Source organism: Larus michahellis, chromosome W (assembly GCF_964199755.1).
Source record: "Larus michahellis chromosome W, bLarMic1.1, whole genome shotgun sequence".
NCBI lineage: Eukaryota > Metazoa > Chordata > Aves > Charadriiformes > Laridae > Larus > Larus michahellis.
In genome coordinates, this window is record NC_133929.1 from 23,976,307 (window position 1) to 23,995,331 (window position 19,025).

The following is a 19,025-nucleotide window of genomic DNA, read 5'->3' on the forward strand; positions in this document are numbered from 1 at the left end:
AATAATGTTGATTCTTTTAATTTTTAATGGTCTTACCTTCCCCCTTCCTTGTCTTCTTTTGTCTGTGTAGTTTCACTTATTTATTTATTTCTGATCATGAAAATGTAAGCAGGTATTTGAAGCAAGGAAGCCCTGCTATATCAAAGCCCTGCTGTATAAAATGGTCTGTAATTCCTGAAACCCCATATTATGAGTTTGTTTGCGTGAAACTTCTGTTACAGAGCCTTTGAAAGAAATCCTAAATGACAGAAAAGCAGTAATGTAAAACTATTTTTATTGAAAATTCATCTACAAAGTAATGTTTCTCAATCCACTCTGGGTGCATACCAGTGCAAAACCAATGAGGGATGGGGAAGGGAATCTTTCTATAATACCTGATTTCCATGAGAAACAGTTAGTATAAAGAAGATCACATTCTTTGTGACACAATTCTTTTTTCTCAGCTGATGTCATTTACAGCCAATACATTAATATACAGACAATACATTGTCTTTGCAATGTATTTCCTAACAAAATCTTAACAAAAAATGAAATTGTTATGCCATAAATTCTACAGTTAACATTTATACACACATTCTGAATAGAGTATCTATATAAAAATGTCTCTAATTATGTATCAGAAAATATCTGTCTGTATCCTAGATTTGCATTCTGTTAGCAAAAAACCCCACCCCATACTTGTTTTCTTTCAGTCAGAGATTCATTTAGAGCTTTGTAGGTTTGACTGCTCAATACTCTGTATTAAATCCTGCTTACTTAATTCACTGGAGAGTTCCTGCTCGTATTGTCTGGGTTACACAACTGGAGAAGACAGGCAAGAGTTTTCAGTCCTAAATAAAACAGTCTTGCCTCGTTGCTCTAAACATGGGAAAAGGTTTGCCTTCAACCAGCATGCTGACATTTTCACTACAGTTACTTGTACACCATATTTATGTTCTTTTAGTGACAAGAGCAACATATTGAATATTTTTTTGAGTGGTAACTGGGATATTGCAAGGGAATTCTTCATTTCTATCAGAATTCTTTGGTGGGGGGGGGGAGAGAAAGAGGAGAATCAAACATTTAAATAAAAAAGATCACTCAGCACTATTGTTCCTTTTGATTAATATTTCTTCATTCCCCCAACCGTAACTGCGTTATAAATCTTTCCAGTTTAACCTCCATAATAACATAAGGCAAAAAGAAAAAAAAATACATAATGTATATTTCTAAAAAAAAGGACTTCATCAGGGAATAACACTGAAATGAACAAAAAAAGCCACAGGATTACAAGTACATTATCTCCCTTTTTTCATTCTTTCCTTATCTATTCCTTGAAAGAAACCTATAATATTGCACTTTAAATTCCTTTCTAATTAAAATTTCAACATTTATTATAGTATTTACTATTTTGCCTTTTATATATTTTTCCTAGTAAAAAGTAAAAAAGCACACATTAGTTTTACTTTCTAAAGGGTTATTTTTTTCTCTTTGAGATGCTGCTGATAAACACACAAGGATTTCAAAATTTAACATTGAGATAGGGAACCTTCTTCTCCAGATGGAAAAATATAAATCCAGCTAACAGCTTTATAATTTATCAGTGGAATGACCAAGCATTTGGGAGGTTTCCAATCAGAAAACCTCCTGTTGGTCTCAGGGATTCAGATTTAGATTCCAGTCCCTTTAGGATCTGAGCCTCTCACCCTTCTGCACCTTCTGCAGAGGGCTAGCACTGCCTTCTATTCTTATTATTGCTTATTAAGTAGATAATTGGCATATTGAGAGCATGCTATTTTTTTTTTTTCAGAGACATGAAGACACGTTTTCTGTCCCAGAGTCAATACAGCCTAGGGCCTTGCTCCTACAAAAACACACATAGATTGTTCGGCTAGGTTGTGATGTTGAAATTAAGGGGGCAAATACAGAGTGGAGGTACATACATACATATGTAAATGTTTGCAAGTCAGTGTGAGCTGACTAGGGTAAGTTTTTGTAAAGATCAGCTGAGGCTAATGCAAAACACTGTGTCCAGATAAAATCACTTTCTCAGAAATATTTCAACTCAGCTGATAAAAGTGCTCATTGGGAGTATTTTTTCTTTATTTATACATCTTCTCTTCTTTTATCCTTTCAATTAATGTCCTTCTTTTTATTGTCCTGTTAGTATTTGAACAAGTATATAACACTAGAGAAAAAAACGTTAGATAAAAAGCAAAAAACCAGTTAATTTACTTAGCTGGTTGCATTTATCAAGTTAGAAGTATTGATTGTGTGTTTATAGATGTTAGGAATTTTGCAACAGGTATTTAAAAAAATAAAACCATTTTCAGTCTTTGTTATCTGTTTTTACTTTCCAGTTCATTAAAAAAAAAAGAAAGAAAAAAAATAAGATCACATTTACAGGACTGAGTAGCATATACACTGATTTATTTACTTTTTTTATTTAATTGACAATCTGTCTTTATTTATCCTCAGTTAGCACATGTCTAGCAGAACTGATGGTGTTGCCTATTAATTTTTTTTTAAGTGGGAAGCAAATATATACCTTGATCACTGCTAATTTGGAATATATTTTCATTAATTCTTAGCATAAAGGGAGAAAACAAGGAATAAGTGAACTTGGTGAATTCAAGATATAAATGGCTGGAAAAAGTGTGTGTTTTCCACGCTTGTAGTGTTGGACTTATGCCTTCTTTACCCTACATCTTGGTTTCACTATCTAATGATTTCTCACTCTCATTTTCTTGTGAGATCAGTTGGTATGGTTTCTTCATTTCATTCTCCTCTATCACAGAATTGCCCATCTCAGCATCCCTGTTCTTCAGCTCATGCCATGATAAATGTTCAACAATTCCCGCTCCGATGGAGTCTCCCAAGACATTGGTAGTGGTGCGGAGACGATCCCTAAGGAGAAATAGTAAGTTAGCCTTGACTTGATCACTTGTTCAGGGAAGCATGCAGACTAGCTGTTAAAATGGCCTTTAAATAGCTACTAGATGATTCAGAAATTTTATATTAATTTATCTGAACTGTTAATGCCATGATTCATTCTACAGAAATTAACAAATATACTAGGATTTGGAGCCACAAAATGTGTTAATATTCTTGGCAGTTTCACAGCAAGAAACAGCTATGTGACGAGGACGACAAAGGGAGCATGTATGGCAGATGCTTCTTGGAGGCATTTTTATACTCTAGTGGTTTGGGTTTATATCCTCTGAACATGTAAGCCAATGAGAATCTACCTTGTTAGGGTCATTTCCCTCCTGACCCTAAACTATGGTCAGTAATTTAGGGTGGAATTCTGCTAAAATGATTCAAAGTAAAGTACAACAATTCAGCCATCTTAGAGGGCTCTGCCCTGAAGATGTAGGAGGCAGCTTGACGAGGAGTGACTGGCACTGTTATTTGATAAGCGTCCACCTACATAAGGTTGTGGGCATGTGGTTAGAAAATCATAGAATCATACAATGGTTTGGGTTGGAAGGGACCTTTAAAGGTCATCTAGTCCACCCCCCCACACAATGAGCAGGGACATCATCAACTAGATCACATTGCTCAGAACCCCGGCCAACCTAACCATGAATGTTTCCAGGGATAGGGCATCTGCCACCTCTCTGGGCAACCAGTTCCAATAATCATTTGAGAACATTATGTTCTGATAATGACATGGGCAACTTCTGGCAGGGATCACTTGAGAAGACTGAAGGGTAAAAGCCTCTGGAAACTATAACTAATAGGGGTTAGATGACATAGAGGTTGGAGGAAACCTTCTGCCTTTAATTTAGTTCATGGACCTAAGGCATTTCCCCATATATCTACAGGTGTCAGTTAGTCTTACAGACAGACAAATGAAAAAACTGAAGAGCAATACATTGTGGTGTCTGGATAAGAGAGTTACACAACTGTTTTTTAATTCTGCGTCCATGGAGTAGACTATATGAACCTTTCCTGAATTAGATAGTCAGCAGGGCTGCAATGAACTGGGTTGGGTCTGAACCAGCTCTGAGCCTGATTGATGGAAAGGTTTTCATTGACAAACTATGAAAAATAGAAGACTAAATAATTCTTTGCTGATTGAATTACAGTGTGTTTGAAAGTTTTCTTAGTACCCTAAGGATCCAGGTTTCTAAGTAACCCCTTTGCATGCAAGAGGAACCATCATTAAGTAACACCCCTCACCGTCTGCTCTAAGAAAATACATTAATTGCAAAAAATTGTGATTCTTTTTAACACTTCTTTCCAACTGCCTTTCACAGCAAAAGAAGTATATCACTGATTGCAGTATTGCCAAAATGTCCCTGGCTATTGCACTTCTAAATATGGTCTAAGCCTTAGTGACTCCACAAAAATACTTACAAGAACCAGTCCACTGCAATGATGAGAGTGATATCATCTGTAGGCAAACCTACTGATGTAAGCACAATGACCATGGTGACTAGTCCAGCTTGAGGAATCCCTGCAGCCCCAATACTGGCAGCTGTAGCTGTGATGCTGTGCAAAGAGATGGCAAAAGCAATTAATTGTCTTCCATAATAAACTCTCCTTATCATCTGGCAAACATTAAAAACAGATTTGAAGCAAGAAAGCATTTGCTCAGTAGTAAAGAAAAAGATGAGCCCAGTCCCTAATCTGAATGCTATACAGCTGCAGGGGAGTGTGTATCTTAATCCAAAATGTTTACACTAAACCTTTATTCATAACCCTGGAAACATGATTTTGTTAGATGTTAAATCCCTTACTAGATGCTAAGGGCCAGACAAAAACATTATAGCTACATGCCCCCACTCCTTGAACAAACTCACTCCACAAGCTCAAACATGTTAAAAGAAAAGTCGAGGAGGTAATTTTGTCCTGGCAGATCTAATGCAAGAACTTTTATTCTCTGTCCATCTCACTATAATGTCATGTTAGGTGAAGTATCTGTCCTCCAGCAGTTGACATTCAGCCATCAGAAAACAGAAAGCTGCCAGAAACCCTGAATCATACAGTCTAGTAACTTGATAAAAATATGCTTGTTCACACCTAGTTTAGGAAGAATTTGTTTTGTCAGGTGATTTGTCATGGAGCAGCTCTAGTACTAATGAATGTGGAACTATTGCCTCAGAGTGTGAAGACAGAGTTTTGCCTTCTGTTGATGAATATTGAATTAAGCTGGTGTTTTTTATGGAAAGAAGCACTTCTGATTGATTGAAAATCTTCTACATTCCCAGTTCACCATATCTGAACTCTCAGTGTTTCTGAGTGATAAAATACCTGTCTCTCTTTCCTACAGTGTCTCTCTCTCCCCTTGCTGACATTTCATTATTCTGTACATGTACCCATCACCTTTTTATCTTAAACTGTTTGAGTAACATAATAAATTAATGCAGATCAGTTATCATCGAGTGATACTTAGTGGGTTGTTTGCTGTTCTATTTCAAACATGAAGGCTTGTGTGCTTGAAAACTATCTGGTACTGATTGTAAGTCTACGCTCCCAAAAGCTGCATGAGTTCTTAAGAAAGAAAATTTAAAAGTCATTAAAAACTGTTCTTGTTAACTCTACTAAGTCCAGTGATATGTGTGTCATGCTACAGTTTTTTAAAGGTTTACCTAATGGAGAATATGTGCTAGGGGGCCTCTTTTGTGCAGAAGATGTAAATCATTACAGTTATTCAGCTACTGTAGCAGTTCTCATTTTTAGCTCTAGATGCTGTTGTTTAAACCCACATATAATGGCAAGAAGGAGTCATCACAAAGGTGCTTTTATGAGATGTAGGTAATAATGGTTTCTGTACCTGATTGTGATAATTTGTCCAAAGTTCAGATCAAAGTTGTTAACCTGTGCAATGAAAATTGCAGCCAAAGCCTCGTATAAAGCAGTTCCATCCATATTAATTGTAGCACCGACCGGGAGTACAAATCTTGTAACTCGTTTGTCCACTCCATTTATTTCTTCTAGACACTTAAATGTAACAGGTAGCGTTGCAGAACTGTAACAAAAAGAAAGAAGGTAATACATGATATATATTCTACAAAGAAGGAATGAAAAGAATGTCATGCTTTGTGATGACAAGATAGATTGTTCTAATTGTCTTAATTTTTATGTGATCTACCAGAATATTTTTTTTAAAAAATGCCAAGGCTGGATTTAAACACTTCTAATGATGGTGGTTCTCCTGATGCTCTTGGAAGGTTTTTCCAATTGTTAATTACTGTCACTCTCTATGTAGTCCCTAGTCTGAATGTGCCTAACTTCAGTATTTTGTCACCAGATTTTGTTATATTTTAGCACGCTAAACAGAAGAATCTATTTAAAAATTACCGCTTCCCGCTTTTGATGTCAAGTTATGATTGAATCACCCCTAAGCATTGTTTTCCTGAATTTATATGAATTGAGCTATTCAACCCTTCAGTAAACAGCATGTTTTCTCATCTTTATTTGCTGGCTCCTCTGGAAAGGGTATTCTGATGGATGATTATATTATTTTACCACTTGTGGGTTAACCCCAGTAGGCATCTAAGCAACACCCAGCCACTGCCTTCCCCCCCCCGCCGAGTTTATTTTCTCTTAAACTATGTTGACTAGCATTAGTTATATTATCTTCCTTTTAAAATAATTTTAAATCAAATTACCTTTGGGGTATTCCACAAATTTGCAAGGACTGACATTAAAATGTCAAATGTGAACAAATGTGAAATTAGTAATTGTCCCTCTCTACCCAATTAATATACTGCCATAATTTTTTTCAGTCCTAAAGAGCTTTTTCAGTGATAGCAAACTTAATCTGATTCTACATTAATGGTCCCAATAGTTTCTCATCCAGATCTTCAGAATAATCCCAAATGCCAGGGTCTTGAATTTAGTTATATGGAATAGCTGACTGAAAACATCTGTCTTTAGGAGATGCTTTTAAAATGTTTTAAAATGGAATGTGTTTTATGAAAGGTCATATGGTGTAGAAATGTATATTTGATTACAATGTTTCATTTTATCACAGACACAAACAGGTTTCTTATTCCTATGAAGTCCCTATGATTTCATCAACAAAGAGAAAAAATGGCACTTCTGTTGCATTTCTGATATCCATCATTGGTTATCAGGATTTTGAGCACAGAACGTCACCTGCCAAGAAGGGCTCTCAAGCTCTCTTAGAATCCCCTCTGAACCTTCCTGTTTTCTGCTCCATTTTGCCACAGACAAACATAAAACTTCCCTTGCCAGCAGTATCCTTTATCAGCAAGCCATTACAAACTACTCACAAATCTCAAACACCAAGGCTAATCAAAGTCACAAGAGTTCCAGCCGTACAGTCTGCATCACCAGACCTATTTCATCTCTGTTCAAGGGTTATCATAGAAAACAGACTTCAAGTAAATATAATAATAATAATCATCTCTGTCAGAGAGCAGTGGAACTGAAATAAAGTGCCCAAATGAATATTTGAATATGGAGTTAACCAATTATATTAGACAAAATTGTTTCTCAAACCAATAATATTATAAAAAAATATGACCTTAAAATATTGTATTATACCTGGAAGACGTTCCCAAAGCTGTGACTAATGCCTGAATTAGGCCTCCAATAAATACCCAAGGTTTCTTACGAGTTATCAGGAAGTAGAGAAGAGGTAGGACAATGACAGCATGAATTAGCAAACCGATGATAACTGTTACAGTATACATGGCAAGCTGACCACCAATCACACCCATATCTTCCATCTCAATAATTTTTCCAGCAATCAAGAAGAGGATTCCAAGTGGAGCATACCTGCAAATAAGAAATCAAACTAATATTGCACTGAACAAAGTAGAAATCCAACCCCCCATCCATACCTTTTGTGTTTATATGCATGCATGAATGTAGGATTTTGCTGGTAGGATGACTGGAATTATTCAGAAGCAGCCCAAGAGTTTAACTCTTTAACTCTTAACAGTTTAACCTGGATGAAACCACAGCAATGAATGTTTCTGATAGGCTCTGTTGGATTCAGGATCTGGTAAGGATTTCAAGATGTATAGCATGCCTTTCAGACCTGTAGGAAGATGATCTCCCTTTGGAATTCAAGTGTCATTTAGAAGCTAATTTAGCCAATTCTGTTATAATTCTGTCTGTATGAACAAAGGCTCAACCAACATAGTTGGAGACTATGACAAGTACCCAATTCTGTTATCTCTCCAGTGTTGTTTTCCATGTTGTTGGGGAAGGAACCCACACAAAAGGCTAACTTCTGATGATTTCAAGTGGTGCACTGGATAAATACTTTAGCATGAAGACATCTGTATGACAGAGGTTAGCTGCATTGTGGGGCGGCAACAAAGGTGGTATAATCTGCATTTTCCTATCGGCAAGCACAGATACAGATGAAGAAGGAGCTAGTGCTGAGCGTAAATCTCTAATATAATCCTGCTGCAGCTGGACTTTTGATACAGCCTTATTTCCATAAATGTCCCCTTGTCTTTTTATACTAAGTTATCACAGAACAAAATTTATCCAGCATATCTCAATTGCACTTTCAGCCATCAAATCCATGCAGAAATGTCTCAGAAGTAATAATTCTCATCCACTGCTTTATTGTCTTAAGGGAGCTTGTAAAAAAGGAGAAAAGATTTTTGCTTTGTATAGATGTTTCCTGGCAGAAATGGAATTTTCCTGGAAAAAATATACTTATTTTTAGTTTTGTATCTAGTATTACAACGTGTGTGTGTGTGCTCTTGGGTAGTTTTTTATGCTTTTGGAGTTGATTTGTTTGTTTGTTTGTTTGTTTGTTTGCTTTCTGTAGTAAAGAAGGCAACAAGACAAAATTTCTTTTCATAATTAACTTTCTACCTGACGAATAATAAATCTTCATTGTTGAAAAGACTTCATACCTAATGTTTGCAGGAAAAGGTATTGGTTTTATTTACCTGTAGAACACAATAAAGGAAGTGGCAAAATTATGTGTATCTGTAAGCAGTGCAGCGACAATGAAAGGGCATACATATACACTACACAACTGCAGGAACCAGTTGTGTTGGAAACTAATGATAACAAGGTCTTGCTGTGTAGAAATAAGATTATGGGAGAGGTTTGTCGTTTTCCTTTAGTGAAGTCAGAGTAGGTCATAAGGAAACTTTGATAGCATACTGTTGTGATTTCTGTCTTTATGAAGATGTAGAATGGCTCTGTATAAGCTTGGCAAATTCTGCCTTAGACCCTGTTTTTTTGTGTCAAAAGCTAAACACACTGAAAGAATGAGTATGTTTGAGTAAATTATTGATATACAGAATTACAGTTCTTGGGTTCATTTACAAAAAAAGCTGCAAGGTAGTTAAGATGCTATTGTCTGACTTCCTGCCAAACAGACTCTTGCTATCCAGTGCATGACTGTGATGAAAAAATATTGTTAGTAACTTAATATGGAATTTATCAGAGGCACTTACCACATTATTAGAGCTACCAATCTCATGATAGCCTCATTTAGGCTATCAAAGAAGTCTTTTAATGCCTGACCTTGCTCCTTCATGCTTCCAATTACCAGGCCAAAGCTTATTGAGAAAACCACCAAGCCAAGGGCGTTCACTCCATTTACAGAACCTGGAACAGGAACTATTTCCTCTTTCATTCGGGTGAGGGTTTCCATTGCTTCTGACACATTACTTAATATGGAAGCCACCGTGGATGTGTCATTGTATGAAATATCTACTTTAAATATTCTCTTTTCATAGTTAGTTTTGAACTGGTAAGACAAAAAGAAAAGAACAATAGGAATTCTGTGAATTATAGCAAGCAAAGGTAAAAATCACACATTAAATTATTAATTACTATTGTAGGACATTTGAATTCTTTGTGTAATATTTGTTGGTAGAATGTGCTGTTATGAAAACCTAGCTTTCCTAAAAGCAACAAAAATCCATATTAACTTCAAGAGCTAAAGTTTCACCTTTAGCTTCCAGAACTCGCTTTCTTGTCAACGAGTCAAAATCAAAGACACAGATTTGTCATGCTCATGAGTTTTGTGAACAAAACTATTGATTCTTAGTTTCCATTTTCCCTAGTCTTCCTTTTACTGCTGATGACTTCCTTTTACTACATATTACTGGGAAAATGTGGGCCCACTGCTGAATGAGGTGGGTGCCCTGGTGACAGAGGATGCAGAGAAGGTGGAGTTACTGAATGCCTTCTTTGCTTCAGCCTTTACTGCTAAGGCCGGCCCTCAGGAATCCCAGACTCTGGAGGTAGGAGAGAGAGCCTGGAGTAAGGAAGACTCTCCCTTGATCAAGGAGGATCGGGTTAGAGATCATTTAGGCAAACTCAACACCCACAAACCCATGGGCCCTGACAGCATGCACCCACGAGTGATGAGGGAGCTGGCAGCTGTTATTGTGAAGCCACTCTCCATCATCTTTGAAAAGTCATGGAGAACAGGAGAGATGCCTGAGGACTGGAGGAAAGCTAATGGCACTCCAGTCTTCAAAAAGGGCAAGAAGGAGGACCCAGGAAACTACAGGCCAGTCAGCCTCACCTCCATCCCTGGAAAGGTGATGGAACAGCAAATCCTGGATGTCATCTCTAAGCATGTAGAGGAAAAGAAGGTCATCGTGAGTAGTCAGCATGGATTCACCAAGGGGAAATCACATCTGACTAATCTGGTAGTCTTCTATGATGGAATGACTGGCTGGATGGGTAAGGGGAGAGCAGTGGATGTTGTCTACCTCGACTTCAGCAAGGCTTTTGACGCTGTCTCCCATAGCATCCTCATAGGGAAGCTTAGGAAGTGTGGATCAGATGAGTGGACAGTGAGGTGGATTGAGAACTGGCTGAATGGCAGAGCTCAGAATGTTGTGATCAGCAGCTCAGAGTCCATTTTGGAGGCCTGTAGCTAGCGGTGTTCCCCAGGGGTCAGTACTGGGTCCAGTCTTGTTCAATATATTCATCAACGACCTGGATGAGGGGACAGAGTGTACCCTCAGCAAGTTTGCTGATGACACAAAGCTGGGGGGGGTGGCTGACACACTGGAAGGCTGTGCTGCCATTCAGCGAGACCTGGACAGGCTAGAGAGCTGGGGGGTGAGGAACCTAATGAAGTTCAACAAGGGCAAGTGTAGGGTGCTGCGCCTGGGGAGGAATAACCCCATGCACCAGTACAGGTTGGGGGCTGACCTGCTGGAGAGCAGCTCTGTGGAAAGAGACCTGGGAGTCCTGGTGGACAACAAGTTGACCATGAGCCAGCAATGTGCCCTTGTGGCCGATGGTCTCCTGGGGTGCATTAAAAAGACCGCGGCCAGCAGGTCGAGGGAGGTTATCCTCCCCCTCTACTCTGCCCTGGTGAGGTCGCACCTGGAGTACTGTGTCCAGTTCTGGGCCCCCCAGTTCAAAAAGGACAGGGAGCTACTGGAGAGAGTCCAGCAGAGGGCTACAAAGATGATCAAGGGACTGGAGCACCTCTCTTATGAGGAAAGGCTGAGAGACCTGGGTCTGTTTAGCCTGGAGAAGAGAAGACTGAGAGGGGATCTCATCAATGCTTATAAATATCTAAAGGGCGGGTGTCAAGAGGATGGGGCCAGACTCTTTTCAGTGGTGCCCGGTGACAGGACAAGGGGCAACGGACACAGGAAGTTCCATCTGAACAGGAGGAAATACTTCTTTACTTTGAGGTGAACTTGCTTTGGCAGGTGAGTTGGACTAGATGATCTCCGAAGGTCCCTTCCGACCCCTACCATTCTGTGATTCTGTGATTTTTATGAATTGATATTTTTCCCAGCAACATTTTCACAACTGTTAAATAAATAGGCCTTTTTTGGCTAGTTGAAATATTTTCATGTGCTCTGGAGTTCCTTTACTTTTTCATCTTTTTGAATTAGAAAAATATTAGAGTGAATAACTGAAATATAACATACCTCATTTTTCTTTTGTTATGGCAAAGCCATTAGTTTTCTCTGCTTTGCAGTAAGAAATCACCATTTTTCTTAATTAAGTATAGGGTTCTACCTTAAATGGTTCCATTATGGAATGGGCAAATCATTTTCAAAATCTCATTATGCTCCTGGATATCTACTTTGAAAACCAGTATTTCACCACCTAATACTTTTCCAAAGAGAAATGTGTATCCTGAATATTTCTCTCTGGTCTCAAAAAGCCCTGTAGTCCTGTCCTGATTAAATTCTTTTGAGCAAAGAATACTAAATATCACTAGAAAAATATTTCTAATATATCTCAGGATGTTAAATACAATAAAGCATCCCATTAAAGCAATGGGATGCTGGCGTCAAGTTTATTTGGCAACTTTGAATTTTTATTCCTTTGGGCCTGCCAACAATCCCCCCCCCAAATATTAAGTCCAGGAGCTGTAATATTATTAGTAATATTTGGGGACTGTTGCACGCTCAGAAAGTATTTTAGTGACATGGAATACTTATGCCTAAGATGAGAAAGCTGAATATCAGCATCTAGCAACACTGAGCTAATTTTCTGTTATTTTCCACACCTGAATAGTTTTCATGCACTCCTTCCACATATTTGCTGTATCCCCTGAAGGCTTTAAGTCTTTCAGAACTTCAAGTAAAACTTGCTTAGAGGAGATTTATGGAAAATTTATGAATAAGATGTAGCAGAAAAAATCTCCTTGGAGGTTAGATATTCTTGAGTTTTAAATGAAATTTGCTAAAAAGTTTTAAGACTTGGGCTGTGGTTAGAGTAGACAGCTGAGCTGTTCCAACAGTTGGCTGACATGGAAAAGCATAGTTCCACTTCCTACTTGCTCCCATACAGCTTGTGATAATTTCTCCTCTGTGTCAGTTCTAGTTTGATCTTTCCATGAGCCAATCCTACTCTTTAAATTGGCAGGAAAACTTATCAAGCAAAGAAATGGTCACTTTTTGGAGGTGAATCAGCTCACTGAGGAATCAGATGAATGCCAGAGAGGGCAAAACACTGAGACTGGGACTACACAGCCAGGGAAGGAGGGATGGGATTGCCTCTTGAAGTGACAGAGAGGTATTAGAGTGTAAATTATCTAGAAGTCATCACTGAAGGGATTTTATTTCAGTCATGACAGGAGTGTTAAAATATTGCCTAACATTGTACATCAAACACTTTTTAAAAAAAAGTGTGTGTGTATGATAATTGTGTTATATGTATATTTTTATTACTGCTTTAAAGTAGAAAAAAAAGTTAGGTAAAAATTCCTTAATACAAATATCTGAAGGGTGTAATTTTGCTGGATTTGTGGGCATGCAGATTAGACAAACATAAAAAAGCAAGCTGCTTAATGAGGGCTGGAATTAAAGCCTAATTTCCTACCACATTTCCTATTAATTTCCTACCACATTTCCTATTAATTTCCTACTTTCCCTAGACACATCATAACTGACTTTGTTCTGATTCTCCTCCATTACCCTCAGGTCCTTCTCTCATTCCTACATATTTGACTAGGTCAAAAGCAACAATGATATGGCTATTAGACAGTGTTAGATGTGTGCTGCCTGGCTGAATGGCTGCTGCCTGGCTGAATGGCTACTGCCTGTTGGAACAGCTTAAGAGCTAAGTCATAAGCTGCTTTTCTTACTTTAGCACGATTTCTTACTTTATTATATGTTTCAGTTGGAAATTACAAAACATTTTTACCTGTTTAAAGCAAGCTTCCACCAAATTTGGAGGGAACATATTTCTGTGAAAAAGAAAGAAAATGACATGAGAAGTAATAAAAATCTAGTAATACCTTAAGTAGTGGCACAGCTAATAAAATAATTGACCAGCTAATTTTCAAAGGGATACTAACACAAATATGCAATTGTGTATACAGTGAGTAGAGCTTTGCATATAGCATTGTCCTGGTTAGCTTTATCGGGACAAAATGTAGTAGCGTTGGATAGATCCTGTCAATTGCAATCTGTGTATTCAATACTGTATAGCAGGTCTGGTTATGGAACAGAATATTAGCTAAATTATCAAATGAACAAAGCTCTATGGGTCAGTGTTGACTTTTAATTTTGTATTTATTAATGCTGTCTGAATCCAGATTAATAAAGAAGTTCTTAATATTTAATGCATTTCTAATTCTCAAACAATTTTTGCAGTCACGTAGCCTATTATATCATGCATTTATCACTCGATTTAGAGTCTTGTTGTGAATAAGAAATAAATATTTCTGAAGTTTGAGTATTATATATACACATATATAATTATATATGTGTGCATATACTTGTTAAATACGGGAATTTGCTTGTTTGCTTTCCAGAATGGTGACATTTCTGAGGGAATTAGAAGCACCCTAACTGAATAAATCATAGAATGATAGAATGGTTTAGGTTGGAAGGGACCTTAAAGATCATCTAGTTCCAACCCCCCTGCCATGGGCAGGGACACCTCCCACTAGACCAGGCTGCTCAAAGCCCCATCCAGCCTGGTCTTGAACACTTCCAGGGAAGGGGCCTCCACAACTTCTCTGGGCAACCTGTTCCAGTGCCTCACCACCGTCATACTGAAAAATTTCTTCCTGAGATCTAATCTAAATATACCCATATACCCTCTTCTGGTTTGAAGCCATTACCCCTCATCTTATCACTACATGCCCTTGTAAAAAGTCCCTCTCCTTGGGAGGGAGACCCTTTAAGGTCTCCTTGCAGCCTTCTTTTCTCCAGGCTAAACAACCCCAACTCTCTCAGCCTGTCCTCATAGGAGAGGTGCTCCAGCCCTCTGATCATCTTTGTGGGCCTTGTCTGGACCCATTCCAACAGGTCCATGTCCTTCTTATGTTGGGAACTCCAGAGCTGGACACAGTACTCCAGGTGGGGTCTCACCAGAGCAGAGTAGAGGGGGCAGAATCACCTCCCTCGACCTGCTGGCCATACTTCTTTTGATGCAGCCCAGGATGCAGTTGGCTTTCTGGGCTGCAAGCATACATTGTCGGCTCATGTTGAGCTTCTCATCCACCAGCACCCCCAAGTCCTTCTCCTCGGGGCTATTCTCAATCCATTCTGCTACCAGCCTGTATTTCTGCTTGGGATTGCCATGACCCAGGTGCAGGACCTTGCACTGGGCCTGGTTGAACTTCATGAGGTTTCTGCAGGCCCAGCTCTCAAGCCTGTCCAGGTCCCTCTGGATGGCACGCCTCCCCTCCAGCATGTTGACCACGCCACACAGCTTGGTGTCATCAGCAAACTTGCTGAGGGTGCACTCAGTCCCACTGTCCATGTCACCAACAAAGATCTTGAACAGCACTGGTCCCAGTACCGACCCCTGAGGAACGCCACTTGTCACTGATTTCCACTTGGATATTGAGCCATTGACTGCCACTCTGAGTGTGGCCATCCAGCCAGTTTCTTATCCACTGAGTGGTCCATCCATCAAATCCATGCTTTTGCAATTTAGAGACAATGATGTTGTGTGGGACAGTGTCACACACTTTGCACAATTCCAGGTAGATTACATCAGTTGCTCTCCCCTTATCTACCAACGCTGTAACAACATCGTAGAAGGCCACCAGATTTGTCAGGCATGACTCGCCTTTGGTGAAGCCATGTTGGCTGTCACCAATCACCTCCTTATTTTCCATGTGCCTTAGCAGAGATTCCAGGAGGATCTGCTCCATGATCTTGCCAGGCACAGAGGTGAGACTGACCAGCCTGTAGTTCCCCGGGTCTTCCTTTTTTCCCTTTTTGAAAATGGGGGTTATGTTTCCCCTTTTTCTGTCAGTGGGAATTTCACCAGACTGCCACGACTTTTCAAATATAATGGAAAGTGGCTTATCAGCTTCATCCACCAGTTCCCTCAGGATGGATTTCATCAGGTCCCATGGACTTGTGTACCTTCAGGTTCCTTAGATGGTCTCCTACTTGATCTTCTCCTATAGTGGGCAGTTCTTCATTCTCATAGTCCCCACCTTTGCTTTCTGCGACTTGGGCGATGTGGTTGGAGCCCTTGCCAGTTGTCTTGAGGAATATGAGTGCAAACCTCTTTATGAGTCTTTCTGAAGTCCCCCTTCCTGGCAGTATGACTCTTGGAGGCCTTTCTCCATGTCTCTGGCTTCTCCAAATGGGTTAGTGGAACACAAAATTTTGGTGGTTTTACCTGTGGAAAAGCTCCCAAGTTCAAATCCTCAGCTTCCCTACTCCCTGGAATACATCTGTGACATATTAGCTCTATAAAAGAGGCACTGCAGAGTCTCTGAGCAAGAAGAAAACAAGCTTTTATATTTGTGCCCCTCTATTTCAAGCATTTTACTTGCCTGTTTCTGGAATTTATTTCCCATCCATACAGTTTAACAAGGGTGAGTAGATGCACCCAGACTGGCAGCTACAATTAAAAATTAAGATTAATAGCTATATCAGGGATTGAAGTGATAAAACTGTCTAAAGTTGTAAATAAGGGAAAGCAGATGAATTTGGTAATAAGGATTGTGCTATGGAAAGAGGAGAAAACACCCATGCAGATAGCAGAACAGAAGTCTTTCTTTTGTTCGTGAAAGAAAGAATCTTTCTTTCTTTGAATATTAAAAGCAGTTTCTTCCCTTGCAACAGTTTGATTTGAAAATAAATCCATGTATTCTTTTGTAGCATTGTAGGGGTTAGAGATATTGGTAAGAAATTTGGCTAATTTAGGCATTCACTGTCTAAAATTCCCTACTATTCTCGTGTGACTCTAAATATCACTGTTGTCATTTTTGGTACAGAAAGTGTGCAATATCATAGCCATACCTGATTAAATCAAGAAAGGCATCTGCTGCTGTGACTTGCACAATTTTGCCTTCTCTGTGCATATTTTCTTTAGTACCTTTTCCAGGATGGATGATGACCACGATGATTATACCAATCAGTACAGCAATGATCGTAGTACTCATGTAGTAGACTACTGCTCGGACTCCCATCTTCCCTGATGCTTTACTATCCAGGGCGGCAATTCCTAGTAAATTTAAGCACAAGGACATTCACCTCATACAGCTGTGAGTAAAGACTATAAACTCAGCATGATGAAAATGGTTTTGTGGGAAGAGTTTTGATGACCAGTACATTTAAAGCTACCCAAGGTAAGTTGGCCCTCTTTTGCAGCTTGTACTGCCACTGTCTTCCCATCCCACCCCTAATGCTTTCTATTACAAGAGTTACAGCTTTCTGTGCTTCGTTAACACTTGTTAAAAGCAAAGATTATTGATCTGATGTAGTGTGGCATTCCCTATATTCCAGTGAGACAATTCATGGTTTTTGATTAGCATAGTTACCACAGTCTGAAAAATATACCTTAGAAATGTGCTGCACTGAATTTGTAATGGTAAGAAAGAAAACAGAATACTCTCAAGTAACGTTGATAATGTTTGCTACAATTAATGTGTATGAAGAGTTTTCTTCAATCCCTAATGGAATGCCCTGAGTTTACCTCTGTCCCAAGCCATGGGAGTTTAAAATAGGTTAAATGCTATTAGCTTATTTCAGAAAATCCTTACTATTGTATGAATAAGCACTTAGAATCTTTTATAAGCTTTGCAAAACTTGCAACATTACTCCTAATTCTTGGCTCATTTTAATGCATCTGATCTAATATGAATGCTAGGCTGCTCAGTTATGGCATCTGCTAAAGTATTTGTTCATGAGATTGCACCAACAGGGCTGTACTGTGTTTTTTAAATGAAGGTGCAGTTCTGCCAGGGAAAGAGCTCTGAATTTCTGAGGAGGAGTGTCTCATGAGGACTGTCAGAAATGGAAATCCTCTTTCTCTTTCCAAACAGGTGCAGTTAGTGTTCCTCTCCTTAAAATGCCCCTTTGCTCCTTCTTAAAATTTCAAGTAGTCAATAACTTCCCCATACTTAATCTGGAGGTCTACACCATCTGTCTCAAAACAGTGCTGGCATTTCTTGTTGGAATCATGCTTTCAAAGTGCAGAATGAAGAAAGGGGTCAGGAAAAGATCTCTTTGCTTTATTATCTCCTCCTATGTACCTCTATATGTCACTGTCTAATCCGAACTTTTGTGGACTGCCCACATATTTATCTAGATGCCATCTTTGAATGTACAGAAGATAATGAAAGCTGCCTGCCTTACACTCTGGGTACTTATCTCCGAGGAGAAAGCATTTAAAGTAAGGCAAAAGGACTGTGTGAATATAAATAATATGGAAACATAAAACTAGAATCATGGCCTGGCAAAACTAAATATTTTCTCAAAATGCTTATCATTGTAGATATGTCATACTTCTGTCTATCTTCTAAAGGAGGAAATATGTGCTACTGGAGTTACAGTGAAACTACTCTAGTCACTGATGTAACTGAGATTAAGGCTGTGTTCCAGGCTCTGATCAAATCTTCAAAGTATAAAACCAATCACATGCTTCATACTTACCCTTTCATTTCAGCTAGGTCTTGCCTGTCCTTTCATCAGAAGCAATTAGAGCCAGTAAGATTTGTACCCACAAAATGAATTGCAAAGGGTGATTACTAGATTTGCACTCTGAATTGCTTGATTTATATGTGCCATTGTAATGGAAGAACAAAGTGTTACAAACACAGGAAGAAACTGAAAATGGAAATCCAACATTTGAAGCACTTGATCCTTCATTTCTCTGCTCAGCTTTTCCATCAGTAAAACTGGATGATAATGCTTGTGGTAAGTTTACATTTATGTTTTAAAATTCTGTGAGGAAAACGGCAAATACTACCAAGTAATAAATAGTTATTTTTACAAACAGGAAGTAAATTCTGTAGCTTGTTTTTTTAGAGTCCTCAAAATAATGCAAATGCAAAATAATGCAAATATAATTAATCAATGCATAAAAATAAAGTTAAGAATTGTTGGAGTCTTTCAGAGCTTCTACTGAGTTGTACAATGTTTATATGAGACAGCATTTGTTACAAATTTTATTTTTAAAGTATCAGTATATAACTTAAAAAGAAGTGTGATTTAAAAAGTGAAAAATGAATGCATGCATACTAGTCCTGTCAACTTTGTCTTTATATATTTTCATTGATGTTTTATGTTCTTGCTATTTCTAATATAGCAGCAATGGTCTGTATAGTTTTTTTCATTTTAGCTAAGATCGACTTTAAACTTGGTTTACATCCTGAGTATGAAAAGGTAAATTTAACCTATATA

The 19,025-nt window shown here is 38.6% G+C and overlaps 1 protein-coding gene across 1 annotated transcript in view; it reads right to left on the bottom strand.

Annotated features, from left to right (window-relative positions):
- Window positions 1–255: 255 nt before the first annotated feature.
- Window positions 256–19,025, bottom strand: part of LOC141735604 (excitatory amino acid transporter 1-like) — a 60,503-nt gene continuing 41,733 nt past the window's right edge. Inside the window, exons 4-10 of the mRNA XM_074568663.1 lie at window positions 16,641–16,845; window positions 13,570–13,612; window positions 9,387–9,682; window positions 7,501–7,734; window positions 5,762–5,956; window positions 4,342–4,476; window positions 256–2,886 (exon numbers count right to left, since the gene is read on the bottom strand). Coding sequence (XP_074424764.1) covers window positions 2,682–2,886; window positions 4,342–4,476; window positions 5,762–5,956; window positions 7,501–7,734; window positions 9,387–9,682; window positions 13,570–13,612; window positions 16,641–16,845 — 1,313 coding nt within the window. The 3' untranslated portion in view covers window positions 256–2,681. The remainder of the gene's footprint in view (window positions 2,887–4,341; window positions 4,477–5,761; window positions 5,957–7,500; window positions 7,735–9,386; window positions 9,683–13,569; window positions 13,613–16,640; window positions 16,846–19,025) is intronic.